The following is a 22,994-nucleotide window of genomic DNA, read 5'->3' on the forward strand; positions in this document are numbered from 1 at the left end:
GTAGGTCTATTTTTAATTTTTTGAGGAAACTCCACACTGTTTTCCAGAGTGGCTGCACCAATTTGCATTCCCACCAACAGTGCAAGAGGGTTCCTGTTTCTCCACATCCTCTCCAGCATCTATAGTCTCCTGATTTGTTCATTTTGGCCACTCTGACTGGCGTGAGGTGATATCTGAGTGTGGTTTTGATTTGTATTTCCGTGATGAGGAGCGACATTGAGCATCTTTTTGTGTGCCTGTTGGCCATCCGGATGTCTTCTTTAAAGAAGTGTTTATTCATGTTTTCTGCCCATTTCTTCACTGGGTTGTTTTTTGGGTGTGGAGTTTGGTGAGCTCTTTATAGATTTTGGATACTAGCCCTTTGTCCGATATGTCATTTGCAAATATCTTTTCCCATTCCGTTGCCTTTTAGTTTTGTTGGTTGTTTCCTTTGCTGTGCAGAAGCTTTTTATCTTCATAAGGTCCCAGTAGTTCATTTTTGCTTTTAATTCCCTTGCCTTTGGGGATGTGTCGAGTAAGAGATTGCTACGGCTGAGGTCAGAGAGGTCTTTTCCTGCTTTCTCCTCTAGGGTTTTGATGGTTTCCTGTCTCACATTCAGGTCCTTTATCCATTTTGTGGATAAAGTTTATTTTTGTGAATGGTGTGAGAAAGTGGTCTAGTTTCAATCCTCTGCATGTTGCTGTCCAGTTCTCTCAGCACCATTTGTTAAAGAGACTGTCTTTTTTTCCATTGGATGTTCTTTCCTGCTTTGTCAAAGATTAGTTGGCCATACGTTTGTGGGTCTTAGTTCTGGGGTTTCTATTCTAGTCCATTGGTCTATGTGTCTGTTTTTGTGCCAATACCATGCTGTCTTGATGATTACAGCTTTGTAGTAGAGGCTAAAGTCTACGATTGTGATGCCTCCTGCTTTGGTCTTCTTCTTCAAAATTACTTTGGCTATTCGGGGCCTTTTGTGGTTCCATATGAATTTTAGGATTGCTTGTTCTAGTTTCGAGAAGAATGCTGGTGCAATTTTGATTGGGATTGCATTGAATGTGTAGATAGCTTTGGGTAGTATTGACATTTTGACAATATTTATTCTTCCAATCCATGAGCACGGAATGTTTTTCCATTTCTTTATATCTTCTTCAATTTCCTTCATAAGCTTTCTATAGTTTTCAGCATACAGATCTTTTACATCTTGGTTAGATTTATCCCTAGGTATTTTATGCTTCTTGGTGCAATTGTGAATAGGATCAGTTTCTTTATTTGTCTTTCTGTTGCTTCATTATTAGTGTATGAGAATGCAACTGATTTCTGCACATTGATTTTGTATCCTGCAACTTTGCTGAATTCATGTATCGGTTCTAGCAGACTTTTGGTGGAGTCTATTGGATTTTTCCATGTATAATATCATGTCATCTGCAAAAAGTGAAAGCTTGACTTCATCTTTGCCAATTTTGATGCCTTTGATTTCCTTTTGTTGTCTGATTGCTGATGCTAGAACTTCCAACACTGTTAAACAACAGTGGTGAGAGTGGACATCCCTGTCATGTTCCTGATCTCAGGGAAAAAAGCTCTCAGTTTTTCCCCATTGAGGATGATGTTAGCTGTGGGCTTTTCATAAATGGCTTTTATGATGTTTAAGTATGTTCCTTCTATCCCGACTTTCTCGAGCGTTTTTATTAAGAAAGGTTGCTGAATTTTGTCAAATGCCTTTTCTGCATCGATTGACAGGATCATATGGTTCTTTTCTTTCATTAATGTGATGTGTCACATTGATTGATTTGCTAATGTTGAACCAGCCCTGCATCCCAGGAATGAATCCCACTTGATCATGGTGAATAATTCTTTTTTATATGCTGTTGAATTCAATTTGCTAGTATCTTATTGAGAATTTTTGCATCCATATTCATCAGGGATACTGGCCTGTAGTTCTCTTTTTTTAATGGGTCTCTGTCTGGTTTAGGAATCAAAGTAATACTGGCTTCATAGGATGATCCTGGAAGTTTTCCTTCCCTTTCTATTTTTTGGACTAGCTTGAGAAGGATAGGTATTATCTCTGCTTTAAACGTCTGGTAGAACTCCCCTGGGAAGCCATCTGGTCCTGGACTCTTATTTGTTGGGAGATTTTTGATGACTGATTCAATTTCTTCGCTGGTTATGGGTCAGTTCAAGCTTTCTATTTCCTCCTAATTGAGTTTTGGAAGCATGTGGGTGTTTAGGAATTTGTCCATTTCTTCCAGGTTGTCTAGTTTGTTGGCATATAATTTTTCATAGTATTCCCTGATAATTACTTGTATCTCTGAGGGATTGGTTGTAATAATTCCATTTTCATTCATGATTTATCTGTTTGGGTCATCTCCCTTTTCTTTTTGAGAAGCCTGGCTAGAGGTTTGTCAATTTTGTTTATTTTTTTCAAAAAACCAACTCTTGGTTTCGTTGATCTGCTCTACAGTTTTTTTAGATTCTATATTGTTTATTTCTGCTTTGATCTTTATTATTTCTCTTCTTCTGCTGGGTTTGGGCTGTCTTTGCTGTTCTGCTTCTATTTCCTTTAGGTGTGCTGTTAGATTTTGTATTTGGGGATTTTTCTTGTTTCTTGAGATAGGCCTGGATTGCAATGTATTTTTCCTCTCAGGACTGCCTTCGCTGCGTCCCAAAGCGTTTGGATTGTTGTATTTTCATTTTCGTTTGTTTCCATATATTTTTTAATTTCTTCTCTAATTGCCTGGTTGACCCATTCATTCGTTAGTAGGGTGTTCTTTAACCTCCATGCTTTTGGAGGTTTTCCAGACATTTTCCTGTGGTTGATTTCAAGCTTCATAGCATTGTGGTCTGAAAGTATGCATGGTATAATTTCAATTCTTGTGAACTTATGAAGGGCTGTTTTGTGACCCAGTATGCGATCTATCTTGGAGAATGTTCCATGTGCACTCGAGAAGAAAATATATTCTGTTGCTTTGGGATGCAGAGTTCTAAATATATCTGTCAAGTCCATCTGATCCAATGTATCATTCCGGGCCCTTGTTTCTTTATTGACCGTGTGTCTAGATGATCTATCCATTTCTGTAAGTGGAGTGTTAAAATCCCCTGCAATTACCACATTCTTATCAATAAGGTTGCTTATGTTTGTGAGTAATTGTTTTATATATTTGGGGGCTCCTGTATTCTTTCTGCCACTGCTTTAATGTAAGACCTTGTATTTCTTGCCTGTATTACTTGCCTCCCCACCATCCCCCACCTCCTTTGCTCCTGGAGTGATGTTTGTAAACTGCCAATCTGGTCCTGTTACTCCCAAGTGTAGACAATCTTTGGTAAGAAGTCCAGACTGCTTGGGCAGGCTTAGGAAGCCCTGGGAGGTATGCCTGACTTTTCCAGGCCATCTCCACCTACTTTCCTGTGTCCCAAACTCCCCAGGGTACTGTGGGAATCTTTGTCTTAAGGTGCCTCTGTCTGCCTGGAAGCCTTCTTCATCCCAGTTTTCAGTGCTCAGCTCTGCTGGTGCCTCCTGCAGGAAGCCTTTATTGCCCTTTCAGGTCTGGGAAGTGCCTTTTGCTTCCCCCTCCCCGCCTCATCGCAGCAGCTGTCACCCTAGATATTCTTTAGGACGCCTCCAGGGGAGAGACACAGATGGTCTTGGAAAGGCTCTGAGTAGTTTTTGGCCCCACACCTGAAGTCCAGAGGCAGGAGGATTTTAGGGGGGGTTTATCCAGTGGCTCAAAATGGCGTCCTTGGCATCCTCTGCTTTGCTTTCCATCATGTTGGCTTCTCCCTGAGGCCGGTTCTGCACCTGGTTGTACAGCAGCGGTGGGACCAGTTGGAGCTGTTTGCTTCCTAGCCTGTGTTCTAGTGGGAGAAAGATGGTTGTTTCCAAAGGTTCACCCGTAAGAGCAAAGGGTACTTTCCCAGAAGCTCCCTGCAAATCTCTTCTTGCTTCTGTTTGGTCTCGGGGGTCCGGGGTGGAGGGGGGCACTCATGCCTTCTGAAATCAAAACTAGCAACAGCAATGGAATTACTCTTAGACACCGTCAGGTGCTCTCTGGTTCAGCTTCCTGTATCTTCTGCTCAGAGCAGGTACAGAGGAAAAGGCAAAACCCCGAAAAATGATCCTGAAAACATAGGGCTGGACTTGCAGGTGTTTCTGGTTGGCATTTGAGTTAAACCTGTGAAAACAGGAGCGTTTGAAGGTTGATGAAGCCAGGTCGTGTGCTCTCAGAGGACGGCATCTCTATGTTAGAATTATTACGTTTTGCTGATGTAGTCGGTGTACAATTGTCATCATTATGCTTATAAAATTAAACCTTTTGTTATAGGTTTATTGGCCATTAGGGCTTCCTCTTCTTGTTGAATGAAATCCTTGTTTTCATTTTTCTATAGAACTGGGTGTGTCTTTTAGAATTTTGTAAATTTTTTAAAAATGTTTATTTTTGAGAGGGGAGGAGGGGCAGAGAGAGAGGGAGACACAGCATCTGAAGCAGGCTCTGAGCTGTCAGCCCAGAGCCGGACTTGGGACTCGAACTCAGGAACCATGAGATCATGGCCTGAGCCGAAGTCGGACGCTTAATTGACTGAGCCACCCAGGTGTCCTAGAATTTTTTAAATTTTAAATGATTGACCTTTTAAACTATACTGGATATTTTCTGGTGATATGTGTGGCAAATATCTTCTCCCAACCTGTGGTTTATTTCTATCATTTGGTGTGTGTGTGTGTGTGTGTGTGTGTCTATATGTGTGTGTATGTACGTGAACAGGTGTTCTCAACTTTAATGCTAAATTTTCAATCTTATGTTGCAGGTAGAGCTTTTTGTGTCTTGTTAAGGAAAACTCTCCTTGCCCAAAACTTACAGACGGTCTTTCTAATTGTCTTCTAAAAGCCTAGTGTTTTGACTTTGACAAGTTAAGTCTTTCACATCCTGGACACCGCTTTGCACATTTGGCGTGTGGCCAGCTCTGCTGTGACCGTCCTGGTCTGGAGGTGGAGCCACTTCGGCCTCCCCGTGTGCTGGTGGCTGGGTTCTTCCAGCCACGGGCCCTCCCGCAGGCACGGGTCTGGGACAAGGGTCCGGGGCTCGGGCCCGCGCAGGCCTGCGGCTGGGCACCCGCCTGCTCCTTTGATGGGTTTGGTTATTCCTGCCCAGACACACCCGCCCGGTGAGCACAGCTTCCTGTCGATCTTTCATACCTGGCAGGCCCAGTTGCCCCCCTCAGGGGTGTGGACCTGTACATTTATTTCTTTGTTATTGAAGCTCACTCGCTCTTACCTCTTCTGATGCTTCTTCCTCTCCACTCTCCCTCCAGTTAGATCATCTCAGCCTGAATCTCTTAACTTCTCTCTCATGATTTTATGTCCTTGCATTCTGGGTTATTTATTCACATAGATCTTCCAATCCTCGGATTTTCTTTTCAGCTGTGACTACCTACCTGTCTTACTCATCCAATGACATTAAAAATTAACTTTATTGAGATAGTTTACAGACAATAAAACATGCTGATGTTAAGTACATAGTTCAGGAATGTCGGGAGGCTTACCCAACCTCACAGTCACAGCCACAGTTGAGTCTGAGGGCCTTTCCGTCACCCTCAGAATCCCCTTTGTGCTGAGTCCCTCCCTGCCCTTCCCACCCCTGGCCCCCCACAGCCCCTGCTTGGCCTGCTGCCCCTGCCGGTGGGGCCTGTCTGTGCTAGTGCCTGGTGCTTGTGTATGGTAGCTCCTTAAGGGCTTCACTTGCGTTTCCCTGGTAACTAATGATGGTGAATGTTTTTCTCATGTGCTTCTTTGTGATTCATGTGCCTCCCTTGGTGAAGTGTCCATTGAAAACCTGCATCCTCCACCCTCTTTAAAAATAATCAGGTTATTAGTTTTATGAATCCTTAGGATTTTCTATGTATGTTCTCATGTCCTCTGTGAATCGAGACAGCTTTATGCTCTGCTTTCCAGTATCTGTGCCTTTTATTTCTTTTTCTGCCATTGTGTCCTGGCTATGACCTCCAGGACAGCGCCAGAGAAGAGGCTAGAATGGACGTTTTTACCCTGCTCCTGACCTTGGAAGGCAAGCATATCGCTAGCTATGGGTTCTTCATGTATGCTCTGGATCAGGTAGAGGACATTCTCACCTCCTAACTGTTGAGTGTTTTTTCCCATAAAGGGGTGTTAGATTTTGTCAAATGCTTTTTCAACATCTGTTGATATGATATGATTGTGTGATTTTTCTTCCTTTTTTTTTTTTTCCTTTTTTAGCCTGTTGATATGATGAATTACACGGACTGATTTCCAAATGTTAAACTGGCCTTTTGTTCCTGTGATAAACGCCGCCTGATTGTCACGTATTCTCCTTTCTACCTATTGCCTGGTGGATTTGCTAACACTTTGTTGAGGATTTTTGCATCTTTGTTCACAAGAGTTTTTGGTCTGTGGTTTCCTTTCCTTTTCTTTCTTTTTTTTTTTTTTTAATATTTATTTATTTTAGAGAGAGAGAGAGAGAGCGCGAGTACACACAGGCCAGGGAGGGACAGAGAGAGAAGTAGACACAGAATCCAAAGCAGGCTGCAGGCTCTGAGCTGTCAGCACAGAGCCCCACATGGGGCTTGAACCCATGGACCGTGAGATCATGACCTAAGCCAAAGTCAGACACTCACCCGACTGAACCACCCAGGTGTCCCTGTGGTTTCTTTTCTATCGATGTTTTTGTCCAGTTTTGGTATCAGGGTAATGCTGCTCTCAAACACTGGGCTGGATGTGCTCCACTGGTTTTTAATTTCTGGAGGAGTTTGTATAGTATTGTTATTTCCTTCTTAAACGTTTGATAGAATTCACCAGTGAAGCCATCTGGGCTTAGAGATCTTTGTGGGAAAGTTTTTAAATTACATCTTCATTTGTATAATGCTGAAATCGATTCTTTCAGTATGTAGTTATTTTTGAGAAACTCTTGTTCTCACTTTTTGACTCACATCTTTTACGTTTTAAACATATACCTGGGTACTTCTAACATCTGATGTTCTTGTGGGTCTGGATCTGTTTGATTGTTCTGTAGACTCTCACCGAAGGTACCTGTTTCCCTGTCTTTTTTGTTGGAAGAGAATGTATTTGCTTGTTCTTGATCTTGGAAGCAATCAGGAAGATTGCTTTTGCCAGGGCCCAGGCTTCTGAGCTAGGGCCACACTGTCCCTTGTTGGGGCCCCGGTGTCTCTTCGGGGAGCCCCTGCCTCATTAGGGTGACCTGCTTACAGCTCTGTACAGCTCATGTGCATCTTTCAAAGGTCGTGTCTTTCTGGGTAGCTCCGAGATGCTGCAGCACCAGCATTCTTTTTTTTTTTTTTTTTTTAACATTTATTTATTTTTGAGACAGAGAGAGACAGAGCATGAACGGGGGAGGGTCAGAGAGAGAGGGAGACACAGAATCTGAAACGGGCTCCAGGCTCTGAGCAGTCAGCACAGAGCCCGACGCGGGGCTCGAACTCACGGACCGCGAGATCGTGACCTGAGCCGAAGTCGGACGCTTAACCGACTGAGCCACCCAGGCGCCCCAGCACCAGCATTCTTAATGAGCTCTAGCTGGTCTGGGATACAGGGCCTGCTCAAGTTACCCAGGCCACTGTATGCTTCATCTTTTTTTTTTCCCTAGAGCTTTTATGTTTTGTTTTTAAATTCACCTGGAACTAGTTTTTGTACATGGCAAGTCATAGAGGTGCCACTTTGCCCCTAATTACGCCAACTCCCAAACTGACAGCTCACGGCTATTAGGCATTTCTAATTCGCGGTAGCAGCTGAGACCCTTGAGTCGTCACAAGTGTGCTGAGAGTTGTGCATTATCGTTGCTCACATTGTGCACAGAAGGGGCTGATGCTGGCAGGCCAGGGGGCTGGGCCGGGGAGCAGCGTTCACCCCCCACCGATCTTCACCGGGTGCCGACATCAATCACAACATCAGTCTGTTTGTGAAATTGATTGTTTTGTCGTCTTTTTTGTTCCTCTGCTGTCCTGACCTCCATTTCTGTGGCTCGCTGGCATGTTTTGATGTCAGCAGCCTTCCATGCTGGTGGTAGGAGGGCCTTCAGTTTTCTGTCTGTCTAGGGGGCCCCTGCCCCACCGTGCTCAGGAGCTGGCAGCTGAGGTGAGCATTGGCCGGGCCCTAACACCTGAGGGGCCTGGAACGTGAACATACGGGAGATGCCATGCTGTTACCACTGTATGCAAAATTACAGATTGGGCTCAAAGGCGTTAACTATGAAAGTCACTGCCCTCCTCTCCTGGTGGTGAATCTTCATGAAGGCCTTCAAGCCAGAATAGAACGGGTGGGCGGGGCCTCCTTGGAGTTTGGAGCTGCAATGTGGTGGTGGGGGGGGGCAACTGCCTTCCCTTTCCATAGCAGGTCCGTCCTGTGGGGCACCCCCGCCTGCTTATTGAAGCCTGGTCTTCCTTGGAAAGGAAGCCCCTCAGCCAGTCCTTGGGCCCGTGTGTGCCCACGAGGGAGCAGTGGTGGGGGCAGAGGCCCACGAGGGTCTTGGAAGCAGGTTCCGCATACCCTGGCCTGGACCTCCAGACAGTGGTTCTGCAAGATGTCACCATTGGAGGAAATGGTGAAGGACGCAGGAGATTTTTCTGTATTTGCTTTCCTTACAACTGCTTGCAAGTATTTAAAAATAAGAAGTTAACAACACAAATGTCTGGCGCCAGGCCCATCTCCAGACTCTGTATGTTGGCTTTGCGTTGCTATTTTGTTGGAAGCCCCATGGATGATTCTGGGTGTGGCTGGTCAGATGCAGTGGATTTGGGGAAAGCTGGGGCCACCCAGAGCCTCACGTGCTGGCAGGTGCTCCTGTCGTCGGGGACGCCCTTGGCCTGGGGCCATCTGTAGTCGGTGTGCCGCTGCAGCCTGGGCCTTCCTTGGAGGTCCCTCCTGCCCTGCTCTGCTCTCTCCTCATTTTCTTCTTTCTTTCCCATCTCTTCCCCCGCGTTTCTCCCAAAGGACTTCTTTTAGCAGGACTTCGGTCCTTCTGGGCTCGCGTTGTAAGCTGGGGGAGGCCGTGGGGCTGAGCTGCTCTCAGCCTCGCGGGGGGATCAGTTGCCTCTTGCTTCTTGTGCTGCAGATGCTGATGGTCTTCGCTTTGTTTTCCAGTTGTTCTCCTGGCCTGCCAGCTCCCCGATGGAGGGCGGAGGCCCCGCCGAGAGCCCTGCCGTGCGGACCACCTCCGAGCCCCGCAGGTCCTCGTCCTCGGCGCACAGACACCTGAGCAGAAGGAATGGGCTGGCGAAGCTGTGCCAGAGCAGGATGGCCCTCTCCGGTACCCGCCCCTTCTGGGCATCGTGGGTGGCGGTGTCGAAAACGCAGGCGAGGGGGCGCTCTGGGCTCTGGCCACTCTCTCTTCTTGCTGAGAGGACGCGCTCTGTGTGCGGGCGGCGGTGCTGGCTGAAGCCTCTCCTGCGCCGCCGTGATTCTTAGGCATGAGCCTGTCCTGCGGAGTGTGTGTGAGCGCGACCCTGGGCTGGGCTGCCTTGCAAGTAAGATACAGTTTTGCGGCTTTAGTTCGGTAAATATTTACCAGCTGCTGGGCTGCAGGCTCATGCTTTCTTCCCAGGTACAGACGAGTAACACGGGCTTGAGGGCAGCTAGCTTTCCAGTGCAGAAGATGGTGCCCGGTGTGGTGGGGGGAGGGGGCAGGAGGTCGAGGCACCTGCTACCCGCTCGCTCATGTTTCCCCAAGTTAACTGGTGCCTCCAGAGCCCAGACACCCCCGAGGGGCTCGTTGTCGGAGGGGGCGCTTTGGGAGACAGAGGTGCATGCCTGAAGCCCGGGGCTAGGACACGGGGAGTCTGTTAGGATTGTAGAAGGGCTGGAGCCCGGGGGGCTAGGACACGGGGAGTCTGTTAGGATTGTAGAAGGGCTGGAGCCCGGGGGGCTAGGACACGGGGAGTCTGTTAGGTTGATAGAAGGGCTGGAGCCCGGGGGGCTAGGACACAGGGAGTCTGTTAGGATTGTAGAAGGGCTGGAGCCCGGGGGGCTAGGACACGGGGAGTCTGTTAGGATTATAGAAGGGCTGGAGCCCGGGGGGCTAGGACACGGGGAGTCTGTTAGGTTGATAGAAGGGCTGGTGCTGGAGGAAAGGTGGAGGTGAGGAACAGTCCCACGGAGGAGGAGGGTGGGAGCCCAAGAAGAGGGCTCACATGCTGGCCTGGAGGCACAGGGTGGGGCTGTTCAGAGGGGAGCAGAGGCTAGGTCCTCCAGGTGAGGGCTGGAGGTTCTGTGGGGTGGGCTGGGCAGGTCTGTGAGGCAGGCAGGTAGCCGCCCTCGCCCTCGGCCTTGGGAGGGAGCATGGGTGGGTGTCTGCTTGGGGAGCAGGGGGCGGAGCTGGGGCCACAGCACCTGTCTGGTGCTGTAAGGAGATCAGGCCGGGCCTGGGGCAGCCTGGAAGAGGAGGGCCGAGGCTCTGGGCCGTGCAGTTTCCAGGCTCCTAGAATGGTCTGGGGTGGGCCCATGAGCTAAGGAGGGGAAAGGGGGGAAGACTTGTCTTTGCCTGGTTTTTGAGCTGTTTGAAGGATGGAGCTGACATTTACTGAGATGGGAAAGGAGAGGCAGGGCAGGGGTGTAAGCAGGGGCCTCGCAGCACATTCCTAGGTGAAGTGTATTTAAAGCCACCAAGGAGTGGCTGGGATGGAGCGGAGGCGGTGAGCTTGATCCCCAGGGTTCCAGGGTGATGAGAGCTCAGGCAGGTGGAGGGGGGAGGGAGCTCTGCCAAGGGCAGAGGTTTAAGAGCTGGGGAGCTGCCCCCTGGCCCAGGGCTGCTGATGGTGGGGGTGGGTGAGCCCTGAGAACTGGCCACGGGGTTGAGCATCTTGGGAGCTACTGGACCTGTTACCGGGAGGGGGTTTTCTGGAGGGGTCGTGAGTGAACCTGACCAATGAATGAGGGAGGGAGGAAGGGGCCGGGACAGCCAGGCAGCTCTTGGATTTGGGAGACTTTCTGGGATCGAGGGCCGTTAGGACAGACCCAGGAGGGCACCACTTGGGGGGCTGGGTGGAAAGGGATCTCAGAGTGTGTTTACACAGAATCGCTGAGGCTGGGCCTGCTCCCCATAGGTGCGACTCCGCATGGCTAGACACACCCGGGTGTTGTTCTGTTGGGCTCTGGGGACGTTTGAGACGCACCGTGGGGTGCAAACCAGCCCTTGGAGCCTTTGGCAGGAACTGAGAGCAGGGGCTGTGTGCAGCGGTGTGTTTGAGGAGTGCGCTCCTGGCAGGTCTAAGGCTTCCTTTCCTTCTCTTTCCAGAAGGCAGATGGAGTTCCTACTGTCTGTCCTCGCTGGCTGCCCAGAATATGTGCGCGAGCAAGCCGCACTGCCTGGCCGCACCGGAGCGGTCGGATGCGGCCGGGTCCCTGGGGGGCGCGTCCTGCTGTTCCCTGCTGCGGGGCTTGTCTTCGGGGCGGTCCACGCCCCTGCTCCCGGCCCCCGTGTCCAACCCGAACAAGGCTGTTTTCACCGTGAACGCCAAGACCACAGAGGTATTTGCTTCGGTCTGTGACCCTGCCATGAGCGTGTAGCCCGTGTGTTCCACCTGTGGCCTCAAACAGAGGCGTTTGCGTTAAGTGCGATCAGAAAAGCGTTGGGTTTCACCTGTGTAGTTGCAGGAGCGACATAAACAAGACTCAACCACACCAAACAGTCCTCTCACCAAGGTGGAGACCCCAGGGAGGGGGCGAGGCGCGCGCTCGAGCTGTCTGAGGCACTGGCCGCCCGAGAGTGAGAACGCATTCCCAGCGTGAGAGCAGAGCGCTCAGGGGCACAGAGAACTGAAATTGTCCGGTGGGCAGGGGTATGGCCTAAGTCCCCACACGTCCATGTAGTCTTGATGACGTGAGGCGCCCGGTCGTGGCGCTGCCATTTCTTGTGTCCCCCTCTGTGGCCAAGGCCCCCGAGGACCCAAGGCGTCACTGCTGTGAACCACCAGGGCAGGACACTGGGAGGAGGACGCTGGACCATGCCGCCTCGTCTGCTGTTCCCGGGGGGTTAGAGGTGCCGCCGGTGACGCTCGTGCCCTCTCCTCTCCGTGACCCCCAGATCCTGGTCGCCAACGACAAGGCTTGCCAGCTCCTGGGGTACAGCAGCCATGACCTGATCGGCCAGAAGCTCACGCAATTCTTCCTGAAGCCAGATTCCGACGTGGTGAAGGCCCTCAGCGAAGAGCATGTGGAGGCTGACGGCCACGCCGCCGTTGTGTTTGGCACGGTGGTGAGTGCCTGGCGTGTGCCGCCGGGGCCGTGCAAACACGGCCGGTCACCGGCCACCGCGGCCGCTGTCCCCCCGTCGGTGCTGGTGCGGGGGACAGCTGGGCTGGCGTGAGGGCGGTACCACCTGATGGGGGAGGAGGCCAGTCAGGGGTTTGCGGGCCTGCAGGATGCGGCGCGGATGCTCTCATCTCAGGGTCCCCACCCCTAAATCTCCAGCTCTGTGTGTCGGTGTTCGTTGGCGGGGCTGGCAAGGTTTCCGGGGGCTTCGGTCCTCCCCGTGTGGCGCATCAGCTGGCAGTTGACGGGCTGAACTGCATGTTAGATGCTGAGCCCTTGCCCCGGGCACCGCGGGGAGTGAGATGTGGTCCGCTACTTCTGAAAGGCCACCTGGCTGTCGTGAAGAAAAAGTTGGCATGTTCACCACGCATTGGTGTCTGTTTCCTCGAGAAGTTACGGATGCTGCTTCCCCTGCGGTGTTGAACGAAGCTGCCAAAAACCCTTCTCTTCCCATAGAACGTTGGCTCAGAGACTGTTAGGTTAAGTGTCCGAAACCTTGTTTATACTTTGGTTCGTTTCCGAGATGTGGGGCAGGTGAGCAGAGGCCGCAGACGTCCACGGGCCTGGGGTCCAGGGAGGGCCAGGTGCAGGCCCGTCTGTCCCCACAGGTGGACATCGTGAGCCGCAGTGGGGAGAAGGTTCCAGTTTCTGTGTGGATGAAGAAGGTGAAGCAGGAACGCAGCCTCTGCTGTGTGGTCATGCTGGAGCCCGTGGAGCGCATCTCGGCCTGGGTCGCTTTCCAGAGCGATGTGAGTGTGCCCGCGGCGTCTCAGCTGCGCGTAACTTGACCCTGTGGCGCTGCTCCCGGAGCTCGGGCTCACCTTGTGGCCTGCTGTGTGCCTTTGGGGCCTGTGGGAGGCCCCGCTGCACCCCCACTGTGTGCACTTGGGCAAGGAATCCAATCTCCCTGTGCCTCAGTTTCCTCGTGTACTACTGGGATATGATCAGAACCACTCACAGGACTGTTTCCGCACCGTGTGGGGTACACAGCCCTGGGCTGTGAGCTGTGGGTGTGGTTTGTGCCGGCTTCTGCGGAACATCTCGAGAAGTCAGGAATTTGGGCCTCAGGAGTGTTTGTGCGCGCCTCGCACACTTCTGCCGCGCACGGTGCGAACTTTCAAGCTCGAGACTTGGCGTTTGGTGGAGCTTGAAGCTGAGGTGCCAGGAGTTTTATCCTAAGGCTTAAAAATGCTGGTATTTCCTCCTAGGGAACCATAACGTCGTGCGACAGTCTCTTCCCTCTCCTGTACGGGTACGCGTCCGGGGAGGAGGTGCTCGGGCAGCACATGGCAGACCTCATCCCTTCTGTGCAGCTGCCTCCGCCCGGCGAGCTCGTCCCACAGGTAGGAAGGACCCCGGGGACCTCTGGCCGCCGCAGGGAGTCTGTCTATCCAGTGACTGGTGACCGTTCATCACCCAGACTGGAATCCGTGACCTGGCCACACAGGCTGGGACCTGTGCTCGATGGCACCCGTTCCCCTCTTGCTCTCTGGGCTCAGAAGCCTTGACCCGGTCAGGGCCCGTGTGGCTCTCCAACTGACTGCCCTGTCCCCTCGGTCCTCTCCCTGGAGCCTGGGGTGGGGAACGCCCGCTGCCTCTCTTTACTGACAGGTCTGGGGTCTTGAGGGACAGGGAGAACGGGCTGATGGCAGGTGTCCCCTCAAGGCAGGATGGCAGTCAGATGGGGGAGGGCCGGCAGCTTTGGGGTCAGTGGCGGTCTGGGGTCGGGGGGAGGTTCTGATGCCGACCGAATCCTCCCAGTTCCCGGGAGCCCCGTTTCCTACTAGTGTGCAGCCTCCACACCGGTGACCTCACGTCACACCCCAGTGACCTGCAGGATCAGACTGGACGGTTGATTTTTGCCTAAAGTCACCTCTGCCGCTGTAAGAAATCAGAGATGGTTTCGGGCCACCCATAGGCACTCACTGGTTCTCTGGCTGGCCTCAGGCCAAGAACCCCCTGAGCAGTCATCGGCTATTTTTCAGCTTTCCAGCTCAATGGGAACCCCCTGCCCCCATCCCTAGTCCTTATTGTCTCTGTGTCCTCTCCCCTGCCCCAAGGCCGGGGGGTGGGGGGCGCCTGTTGGCCCAGCCCCGCTGGGAGCTCGCGTGTCAGCACCTGCTCAGTCTGAACGCAGGCACGCATCCAAGAGAAGTATGTTCTAGAAGGCACGTTTGTAATAGCCTCGAACTAGAGTCCCCGACTCCCCGGCAGCGAGTGGAGACAGGTGCTGCACCCCTCATTCCTTGTGGGGCCCCCTGGGACCTGGCGCCTGGCCTACGGCCTTGGCACAGGGAGCCTGGCGTGTGGAGTCCCGACCCTGTGGAGGGTGCAGTGCCGCTGAGTGAAGCTCCCCTCCTGCGTTCAGGGTGGTGCCCACGACGTGGGCCCCTTCACGTCTTCTGTCTCCCAGGTGGCCCCTCAAAGGGGTGGGTGGGATAGGGCGAGGGGTGGGCACAAAAGCCTGGGCCTCGTCTTGAAACCTGAAAGGGCGCACACTCTCAAAGCCCCTGGTGAGGATGCTGCCTTGGTCGAGGTTTACTTGAAACTGGATACGTTCCAAGTCTTCAAGAAGGGAAACGTAAAGCAAGGATGTGCTCTCGTGGGTGATGGAGGTGCCGACGAGGCAGATGGGGCGTGGCCACCCAGTAGTCAGCAACAGCAGGGAGCCACTGCCCCTCAGGCCGAAGGATGGGGGACGGAGTGAGGGGTGGGGCCGCCCGCAGAGGGGGCACCCTGGGGATACTGGCGGTCCGAGGTGGAGAGCGGGGAGGAAAGCTGGCCCTCCCTCCCAGACGCCAGCCCTCGCGCGTCTCGGCTGCCCTGGTGTCTGCTGCCCTCGGGCCTTTCTGGAGTGGTGAGCGGCTGCCATGCTGGGGTGCCCTCGCCCCCGGTCACAGCTCCTGGCCAGCTTCCGCTTTCCGGGGGCAAAGGCGGGGTGCGGGGAGCTCAGGGAAGGAGGACCGGTGTGGGGAGTGTGATGTTTGGGGGTGCTCCCCAGCACACGCGGGTGGGTTCGCTTCTCAAGCTGCAAAGACTCAAAGCTGGGGCTGGGTGCGATGCCGCTGTCAGCTCAGTGGTGCGTGTTCCTTCCAGAATCTCAAGATTCAGAGGTCTGTCGGGAGAGCCAAAGATGGCACCACCTTCCCTCTGAGCTTAAAGCTGAAATCGGAGCCCAGAAGCGAGGTGGTGGAAGACGGCAGGGCAGTGCCTGAGCCGGGTTACTCGGCGTCAGTCTGGGTGTTCTCCACCATCAGCGGCCTCATCACCCTCCTGCCCGACGGGACCATCTATGGCATCAACCACAGCTTTGCCCTGATGCTGTTCGGTTACGGGAAGACGGAGCTCCTGGGCAAGGTGGGCCTTGCGTGGGTGGCCAGCCTGCGTGCCCCTGCAGGGGGCTGGTCCGTTTCCACAGTGAGGACCTGAGCTTGCCACAGGCCTCGTACCTCCCTGTCTGCTGGGCCGGCCCCCTGGCTGCCCCTGGGGGGTGCCGGGCAGCGTGCTCCCTGTCTGCACTCATTTCTCCGGACCCCGCGCCGAGCCCTCCGTGACCCCCTGGGCTGTCTCGAGGTGCCGCCCTGGGAGAGGGAGGGGCTGTCACCCTGAGACCTGTCCCGAGCAGAGCGTGTGTCCCACCTGTGGGGATTTTCTCTGCGCGTGGAGCTCGGGGCTTGTCTCACCTCCTGTGCCCTGGGGGCCATCTTGGGGGGTCTGTTGTGCGGTCAGAGTCAGAGGAAAGTGTTCATGAACTTCTTCCTTGGATGGAGCTTTCTCTGAATTTCTTGAACACGGGGAGGCGGAAATCTCCACACACCAAGAGCCAGGCCCAGCTGGGATGCCAACTGCCTGTTTCTATCTAAGACCGTGCTGAGAGTCTGTATCTGTTGCTGCAAACCATTGTAAGCTTGGTGCCTAAAACATGACAATCTCATATTTAGGTCACAGATGGGCCCTTTGGGCTGGGCTCGGCGGGATGGCCTATTCTCTTTGATGTAGTGTCAGCCGGGGCTGGCGTCGTCCCCAGGCGCGCCTACCTGTGGGTCTGGCTCCCTGGGTCCGTGGCTGGGGCTGCCTGGGTCTGTGGCTGGGGCTGGTGTCGAGAGCCCCTGTGTGTCGTGTGGTGGCCGGGCTCCAAGGGCAGGTGAGCATCTCAGGCGGCCACAGCATGCTCCTCACATGGTCCCAGGGTCCTCCTGGGTCCTGGAAAGGGGACACGGACCCTCTGCTCAGTGGGAGGAGGGTCACAGGGGAGGGAGAGGCTGTCGGCTGACGCATCGCTTTTGACGTCGAGTGGTCCCTGTGCCGGTGCGCCCGGCCAGCTCGGCCCTTGGGTGCCTGCAGCCCTTCACGGAGCACCTTGTTCACCACGTGCTGCCGCAGAGGAAGGGAACGTTGTTCCCTCTTGTCATTCTCAGACCCAGTGACAAGGTCCAAACACAGGTCCCTCTTTGTTTTCTAATTAGAAATATTAAGGAGCAAGTGAGCTGAAACTTAGTTAAATGAAGGTAAGCTTAGTTTGAAGTTAATGAAAACACAGTCAGTGTGAGTTCTGGACCAGGGGTTCCCGCAGGAACATCGAGGGCGTCCCGTCTTTGTAGGGACCGCGTGTGGGGTGGATGGACCTGCCTCTGGATTAGACCGTGTTCCGGATTCACACGGCTGTGAGTAGGGGGCGCACACAGGTTCAGAGAGGGCACGTGTCCTTGCAGCTCCGGGGCCTGGGACCCTCATGCTGAGGCGCTGGCCAGCACAGCAGAGGCGCCCCAGGTCCTTTGTCTTATCCTGGGCACCCATCGCTCCCTGAGAGCCACGTTTGCACACGTGAGATTTGCACACGTGGCTTTCATGCCTAAGGAAAACATGGGGCGAACATCTGCCCGGGAGACGTGGAGGTGTTGGTATTGGTAGCTTCAGTTGTTGATTTTGTTTTTTCGTAAGAAAAGGGAGGAAAAGTCACGAACTCCATGTTGAGTGTCAGAGGGGCTTTGTGGGTCTGTTGAAAGGAATACGACCTGGGGTCTTTGCTCACCTTGCCCGGAGATGTGCTCGCGTCGCGTTCATTTTGTATGCAGACCGGATGGTACGCCGGCCCCGTGGGTCAGGGTGGATCCTCAACACATCTGAAATGTCATGGTTTCTTTTCTAGAATATCACTTTTCTGATTCCCGGTTTCTACGACTACATGGAGCTCGCATATGACAGTTCCTTACCACGGCCAAACCTGACCAACTGCTTGGACGTTGGCAACCAGAGTGAGCCTGGGGAGAGTGCTGTGGACCCCCACCAGGGCTGGGACCCGGCCGGCGAGGCCAAGGGTCGGCCCAGCCTCTTCCTCCCAGGTGCGTCCGTGGCTGCCCAGCCACACACAGCCCTACACCTCGGAGGGAGGGGGCACGGGCGTGCTGGGCGGGATGGAGAGTGTAAGCCAGTGGCCGCCGGGCATTCGTGGAGACCCTGTCTGTCGTGGGCCTTCTGTGTTCCCGGGGGATGGGACGTGTCGTGAGTCTGACAGCCGTGAGCGTAGAGAGGGTCCCGGGGGTAGGTTGTTGGTGGTATTTTACGAGTAGATCTGTGGAGCCTCACATAGCCTACGACAGTGTTAACGTAGCCTATCGCGTTGACCCCTAAGTTAAGTAGTTCTAGGCATATTTGCTCGTTGTGTTTCTCCTCTGTACTTTTAGTTTAGCGTTGAGTATTATTTCAGCAAATATCCCAAGTCCCCAAGACGTGAACATCTTAGGTGCCGTGGTGTGTGAGGACAGGCTGGGAGCACGGCTCCCGCCCTGGCAGGGCTCCTCTCTGGCTTCGGGGCACCAGGAGCAGGGACCACAGAGCACGAGACCGCCCGGCAGCCTCCTCAGTGCTCACCTTTCCGTTGACAAGGAGCGAGGAGCAGCTGCGCCCCGTTCTGCTCCCAGCCCACAGGGCCCCACTCTGCAAGTACCTGCTCCCTCACTGCCCGCTGACAGGGTGCGGTCCTCACGTTCCCTGGTCTCTGCCGTCCCGTGGGAGGGGACACCGGAAATGAAACGAGAGGGCTGCTGGGGAGCGGCAGGCTTCAGGCGGCCGCATGTGTCCAGGGCTCCGTGGCCCTCTTGGAGGGTGGCGTGGTAGTGATGCCGTGCGCACGGGGCAGGCTCAGGGTACCTTGGAACACGTTGTCCCCGTGCTGCCGCCTGTGGCCCGACTTGCTGTCTGAGCGCTCACATACGGGGGTTTAACACAGTCACCAAGGGGGTGGAGGGGCCACGTGGGAGCCGCTGTGTCGTGGGGCAGCGCTCTGTGTTCTGGGCGCTGAACCCCAGTGGGGGTTTCTGCAGCGCGTGGCTCGGACCCGAGGCTGGGAGTGGGGTGCGTGCCCTGAGGGTTGCTTTCCAGGCACTAGAGGTGACCTCGTGGCATTTTGTTTCACAAGGTGCTTTGTCGGGCTGCTGGCTCTGCTGGGGTCTCCACTGTTCCCACGCCGGCTCCCTTCGTCGCATCTGCGTTCTGTCTACACAGACGGCCCTTTTCCAGTTTCTGTCGCTAGTTCCGAGTCTTCCCTTTCCCACCATTCCACCGTCTCTCCCGTGTGTGTGTCTAACGCACGTTCTTTGTGGAAGGTCAGGGGGCGGGGGTCGCTTCTGCCCCTCTCCCTGTGCCTCCTCGGGATGAACTCTCGGAAGCGGCATTTCTGGGCACGTGGGGATGCTCGCTTTTGCCGGCTGTTGTCCGAATGTCCACTGGAAAGATGGTGCCGGCCCGTCCACTTCCACCGCCGGGGGCCGGGCTTCTTCCCCACAGCCCCGATCCAGACTGCCATTTACAGGGACAGCCCGCCTGCTCCCACCCCCCCTGCTGTGTGCTCGGCCCTATGTGGGTGGACAGGCGCCGGGCCGGGGAGCTGGTGGGGAGGCCGTGACACACAAGTATAGGCTTGACGCGTAGGTGACCAGCCCTCAGGAGGAAGAGCGAGTCTCAGGGTCCGTGAGCCTGGGAGGGACCCTTGGGATGGTGGCTTTGGGTGAAGCACCGAAGGCGGCAGGAGTGGCGTTCCGGGGACGGGGGCCAGAGGCCCTGGGCAGAGCGTCGGGAGGCGGGCCGCAGGGCCGTGGGGGTCACAGCACGGATTTGGGCTTTTTACCTGGAGTCAGAGCAGAGCCCTCGGGGGGCTCTCGGCAGATGGAGGGGCGCGCTGCAGCCCCGGGGGTGGTAGTGGGATCCTGCCGGCTGAGGGCAGGGCCTGGGACACCGCAGCAGGGAGAGTGGGGGCCGCTGGCCCCGACGGGGCACCTGCGGAGTGGCGAGGGGGTGGTCCGGGACACGCTGCGGACGTAGGCTCGCCACGGCTTCCGAGATCCGGTCGGGGGCCCCCCCCTGCTCACGAGTCCCGTGGGGGGGAGACTCGGTCAGCAGGTGGGAAAACGGTCTGTTCTGTTGCTGCCAGGTTCCAGGGTTAACGGCTCGCTTGTCGGAGACCACGAGCTGCCACGAGGCGAGACCCTAGAGGTAGCGGGAAGCCGAGAAGCCTTCGCAGGGACGGGGGGCCAGGCAGACCCCGGAGGCCACCTCCCTCCTGCCCTCCCGCCTCCGCCTGTTCCGCGGTGAGTCCCCTGGAGGTGGGGTGGGGCGGCGGTAGGCGGGCTGCGGTCGAGGAGCGTGCTGCGACCTTGCTGCGGGGAGACAGGTGCCCGCAGCAGCGGTGGCGCTAGCTCCTGGCCACCGAGTGCTGGCTCGAGCACCGGAGTCCGCCTTTGGGCGTGGTCCCCAGCGTGGTCCCCGGTGGGTGGCCTTGAGACCCCGGCCTTGAGACCCGGCCTTGAGACCCGGCCGTTGTGTGGGTGGGGTTCCAGGGAGTTAACATAGCAGGATTTTCTCATTTAAAAAACCATTTGCGTCTGCTCTCTTTTAAATAACGAAATACCGTATGTAGAGTGGTCAAGTCCACGTTAGAACACGTGGAAAATGTAGAAAGGCAGAGAGAGAAACTCACCGGTCATCCCTGCTTAGTTATCGTGGTCCCACGGTACACAGCGTTTTGGAGTTTCTCAACTAGTTTTTCTCCCCGCGGGAGCCGCCGCCAGCCGTTGGGGCTGCCCCGCCACGTCCCCGTCCTCGGAGCGGGGCACCTTCCTGGCGTGTCCTCCGCGTCCGCGGGTGCTCGTGGGCAGCCTCTCTTGCCCCCTGTGGCACAGACCGGGTCACCCCGTGCGTGTTGTCCTGGACGTGTGTGTGTGAGACGTGTGCATCCGAGCCCTTTCCACGCGTCACCTCCCGTGGAGCTCTGCGGTCTCGCTGCTTTCCTGCCGTTGGCTTGGATTCCCTGGCCTGCCGCTACTTCACTCGGGTCCGCTTTGGATGGTCTCTGTGCCACGTGCCCATCTGTGGACGGGGGACCCTCCCCCGGCGGGGCCGCCTGAGGCGTGACCCCCTGGCCCCAGGGGTGGTCGCTGCTACAAGCCGCTGGGCTCCTGGCCTGCGAGTCCCGGGGTGGGGGACCCTGGCGGTGGCTCTCATCTGCTCTGCCCCAAGCTCCCGTCTGGGTCCCGCACGCTCCGTTTTCTGGGACGGGGTTGTGCGACAAGCAAGTCCTGCCAGATGAGCCGCTTCCGACGCTTCTCTCGGGTTGGATGTGCTGAGCTCAAGTTGTAGTGCTAGATCGACGTCCCTCCTAGAGGCCCTGTAGGTGTGCTTGTCCTTGTCACTGCCCCTGGCTTGCTTGCTTGCTTGCTTCCTTCCTTCCTTCCTTCCTTCCTTCCCTCCTTCCCTCCCTCCCTCCCTCCTTCCTCCCTCCCTCCCTCCCTTCCTCCTTCCCTCCTTCCTTCCTTCCTTCATCCCTCCCTCCTTCCCTCCCTCCTTCCTTCTTCCCTCCCCTCCTTCCCTCCCTCCTTCCCGCCTTCCGTCCTTCCTTCCTCCTCCTTCCTTCCCTCCTTCCCTCCCTCTCTCCTTCCTCCCTCCCCTCCCTCCTTCCCTCCCTCCCCTCCCTCCCTCCCTCCTACCCTCCTTCTGCCCTCCTTCCTTCCTTCCCTCCTTCCTTCCTTTCTTCACTCCTTCCTTCCTTCCTCCTCCTTCCTTCCTTCCTTCCTTCCTTTCTTTACTCCTTACTTCCTCCCTTCCTCCCTCCTTCCTCCCTCCCTCCCTCACTCCCTCCTTTTTTCCCTCCTCTCTTCCTTCCTTCCTTCCTTCCTTCCCTCCTTCCTCCCTCCCTTCTTCCTCTCTCCCTCCTTCCCTCCTTCCTTCCTCCCTTCCTTCCTCCCTCCTTTCTCCCTCCTTCCCTCCTCCCTCCCTCCCTCCTCCCTCCCTTCTTCCTTCCTTCTTCCTTCCTTCCCTCCCTCCTTCTTCCCTCCCTCCTTCCTCCCTGCCTCCTTCCTTCCCTCCTTCCTTTACTCCTTCCTTCCTTTCTTCACTCGTTCCTTCCTCCCTCCCTCCCTCCTTCCTTCCTCCCTCCCTCCTTCCTTCCTTCCCTCCTTCTTTTCTCCCTCCCTCCTTTCTTCCCTCCTTCCTTCCCTCCTCCCTCCCTCCTTCCCCCCTCTCTCCTTCCCTCCCTCCTTCTCTCCTTCCCTCCCTCCTTTACTCCCTCCTTCCCTCCTTCCCTCCCTCCTTCCCTCCCTCCTCCCTCCTTCCCTCCCTCCCTCCTTCCCACCTTCCCTCCTTCCTTCCTTCCTCCCTCCCTCCTTCCCTCCCTCCTTCCCGGCTTCCCTCCCTCCTTCCCACCTTCCCTCCTTCCTTCCTCCCTCCTTCCTTCCTCCCTCCTTCCTTCCCTCCTTCCCTCCTTCCTCCCTCCCTCCCTCCCTCACTCCCTCCTTCCTTCCCTCCCTCCCTCCCTCCTACCCTCCTTCTGCCTCCCTCCTTCCTTCCGTCCTTCCTTCCTTTCTCACTCCTTCCTTCCTTCCTCCTCCCTCCTTCCTTCCCTCCCTCCTTCCTTTCTTCCTTCCTTCCCTCCTTCCTTCACTCCTTCCTTTCTTCACTCCTTACTTCCTCTCTTCCTCCCTCCTTCCTCTCTCCCTCCATCCCTCCTTCCTTCCTCCCTCCCTCCCTTCCCTCACTCCCTCCTTCCTTCCCTCCTTCTCCTCCTTCCTTCCTTCCTTCCTCCTCCCTCCCTTTTTCCTCCCCTCCCTCCTTCCCTCCCTCCTTCCCTTCACTCCTTCCCTCCTTTCTTCACCTCCTTCCTTCCTCCCTTCCTCCCTCCTTCCTCCCTCCCTCCCTCACTCTCCTCCTTCCTTCCCTCCTCTCCTTCCTTCCTCTCCTTCCTTCCCCTTCCTTCCTCCTTCCTCCCTCCCTTCTTCCTCTCTCCCTCCTTCCATCCTTCCCTCCCTCCTTCCCTTCTCCTCCTCTCTCCCCTCCTCCCTTCCTCCCCTTCCTCCTTCCTTCTCCTTCTTCCTCCTCCTCCCTCCTCCCTCCTTCCTTCCTTCCTCCCTTCCTTCACTCCTTCCTCCTTTCTTCCTCATTCCTTCCTCCCTCCCTCCTTCCTCCCTCCCTCCTTCCTTCCTTCCCTCCTTTTTCTCTCCCTCCCTCATTTCCTTCCCTCCTTCCTTCCCTCCCTCCTTCCTCTCCTTCCCCCTCTCTCTTCCTCCCTCCTTCCCTCCCTCCTTACTCCTCCTTCCCTCCTTCCCTCCTTCCCTCCCTCCTTCCTTCCTCCTCTCCTCCTTCCTCTTCCTTCTTCCTTCCCTTCCTCTCTTCTCCTCCTCTCCTTCCTTCCTTCTTCTTCTTCCTTCTTCCTGTTCCTTCCTCCTCCCGCTCCCTTCTTCC

At 55.4% G+C, this 22,994-nt stretch overlaps 1 protein-coding gene across 2 annotated transcripts in view; it reads left to right on the forward strand.

Moving 5' to 3' along the window:
* The window catches only part of PASK (PAS domain containing serine/threonine kinase), a 44,627-nt gene that overhangs the window by 2,035 nt on the left and 19,598 nt on the right, over window positions 1-22,994 (forward strand). Inside the window, exons 3-10 of one of the 2 annotated variants that reach the window (XM_019445305.2) lie at window positions 9,099-9,264; window positions 11,248-11,480; window positions 12,037-12,207; window positions 12,872-13,012; window positions 13,472-13,606; window positions 15,360-15,620; window positions 17,413-17,605; window positions 19,693-19,849. In XM_019445305.2, coding sequence (XP_019300850.2) covers window positions 9,126-9,264; window positions 11,248-11,480; window positions 12,037-12,207; window positions 12,872-13,012; window positions 13,472-13,606; window positions 15,360-15,620; window positions 17,413-17,605; window positions 19,693-19,849 — 1,430 coding nt within the window. In that variant the 5' untranslated portion in view covers window positions 9,099-9,125. Of the gene's footprint in view, window positions 1-9,098; window positions 9,482-11,247; window positions 11,481-12,036; window positions 12,208-12,871; window positions 13,013-13,471; window positions 13,607-15,359; window positions 15,621-17,412; window positions 17,606-19,692; window positions 19,850-22,994 lie in introns of those variants that run through there. The other variant, XM_019445306.2, reaches the window with a different exon arrangement.

The sequence above is a fragment of the Panthera pardus genome, unplaced genomic scaffold (assembly GCF_024362965.1).
Source record: "Panthera pardus isolate Hobbes unplaced genomic scaffold, ASM2436296v1 HiC_scaffold_10, whole genome shotgun sequence".
Taxonomy (NCBI): Eukaryota; Metazoa; Chordata; class Mammalia; order Carnivora; family Felidae; genus Panthera; species Panthera pardus.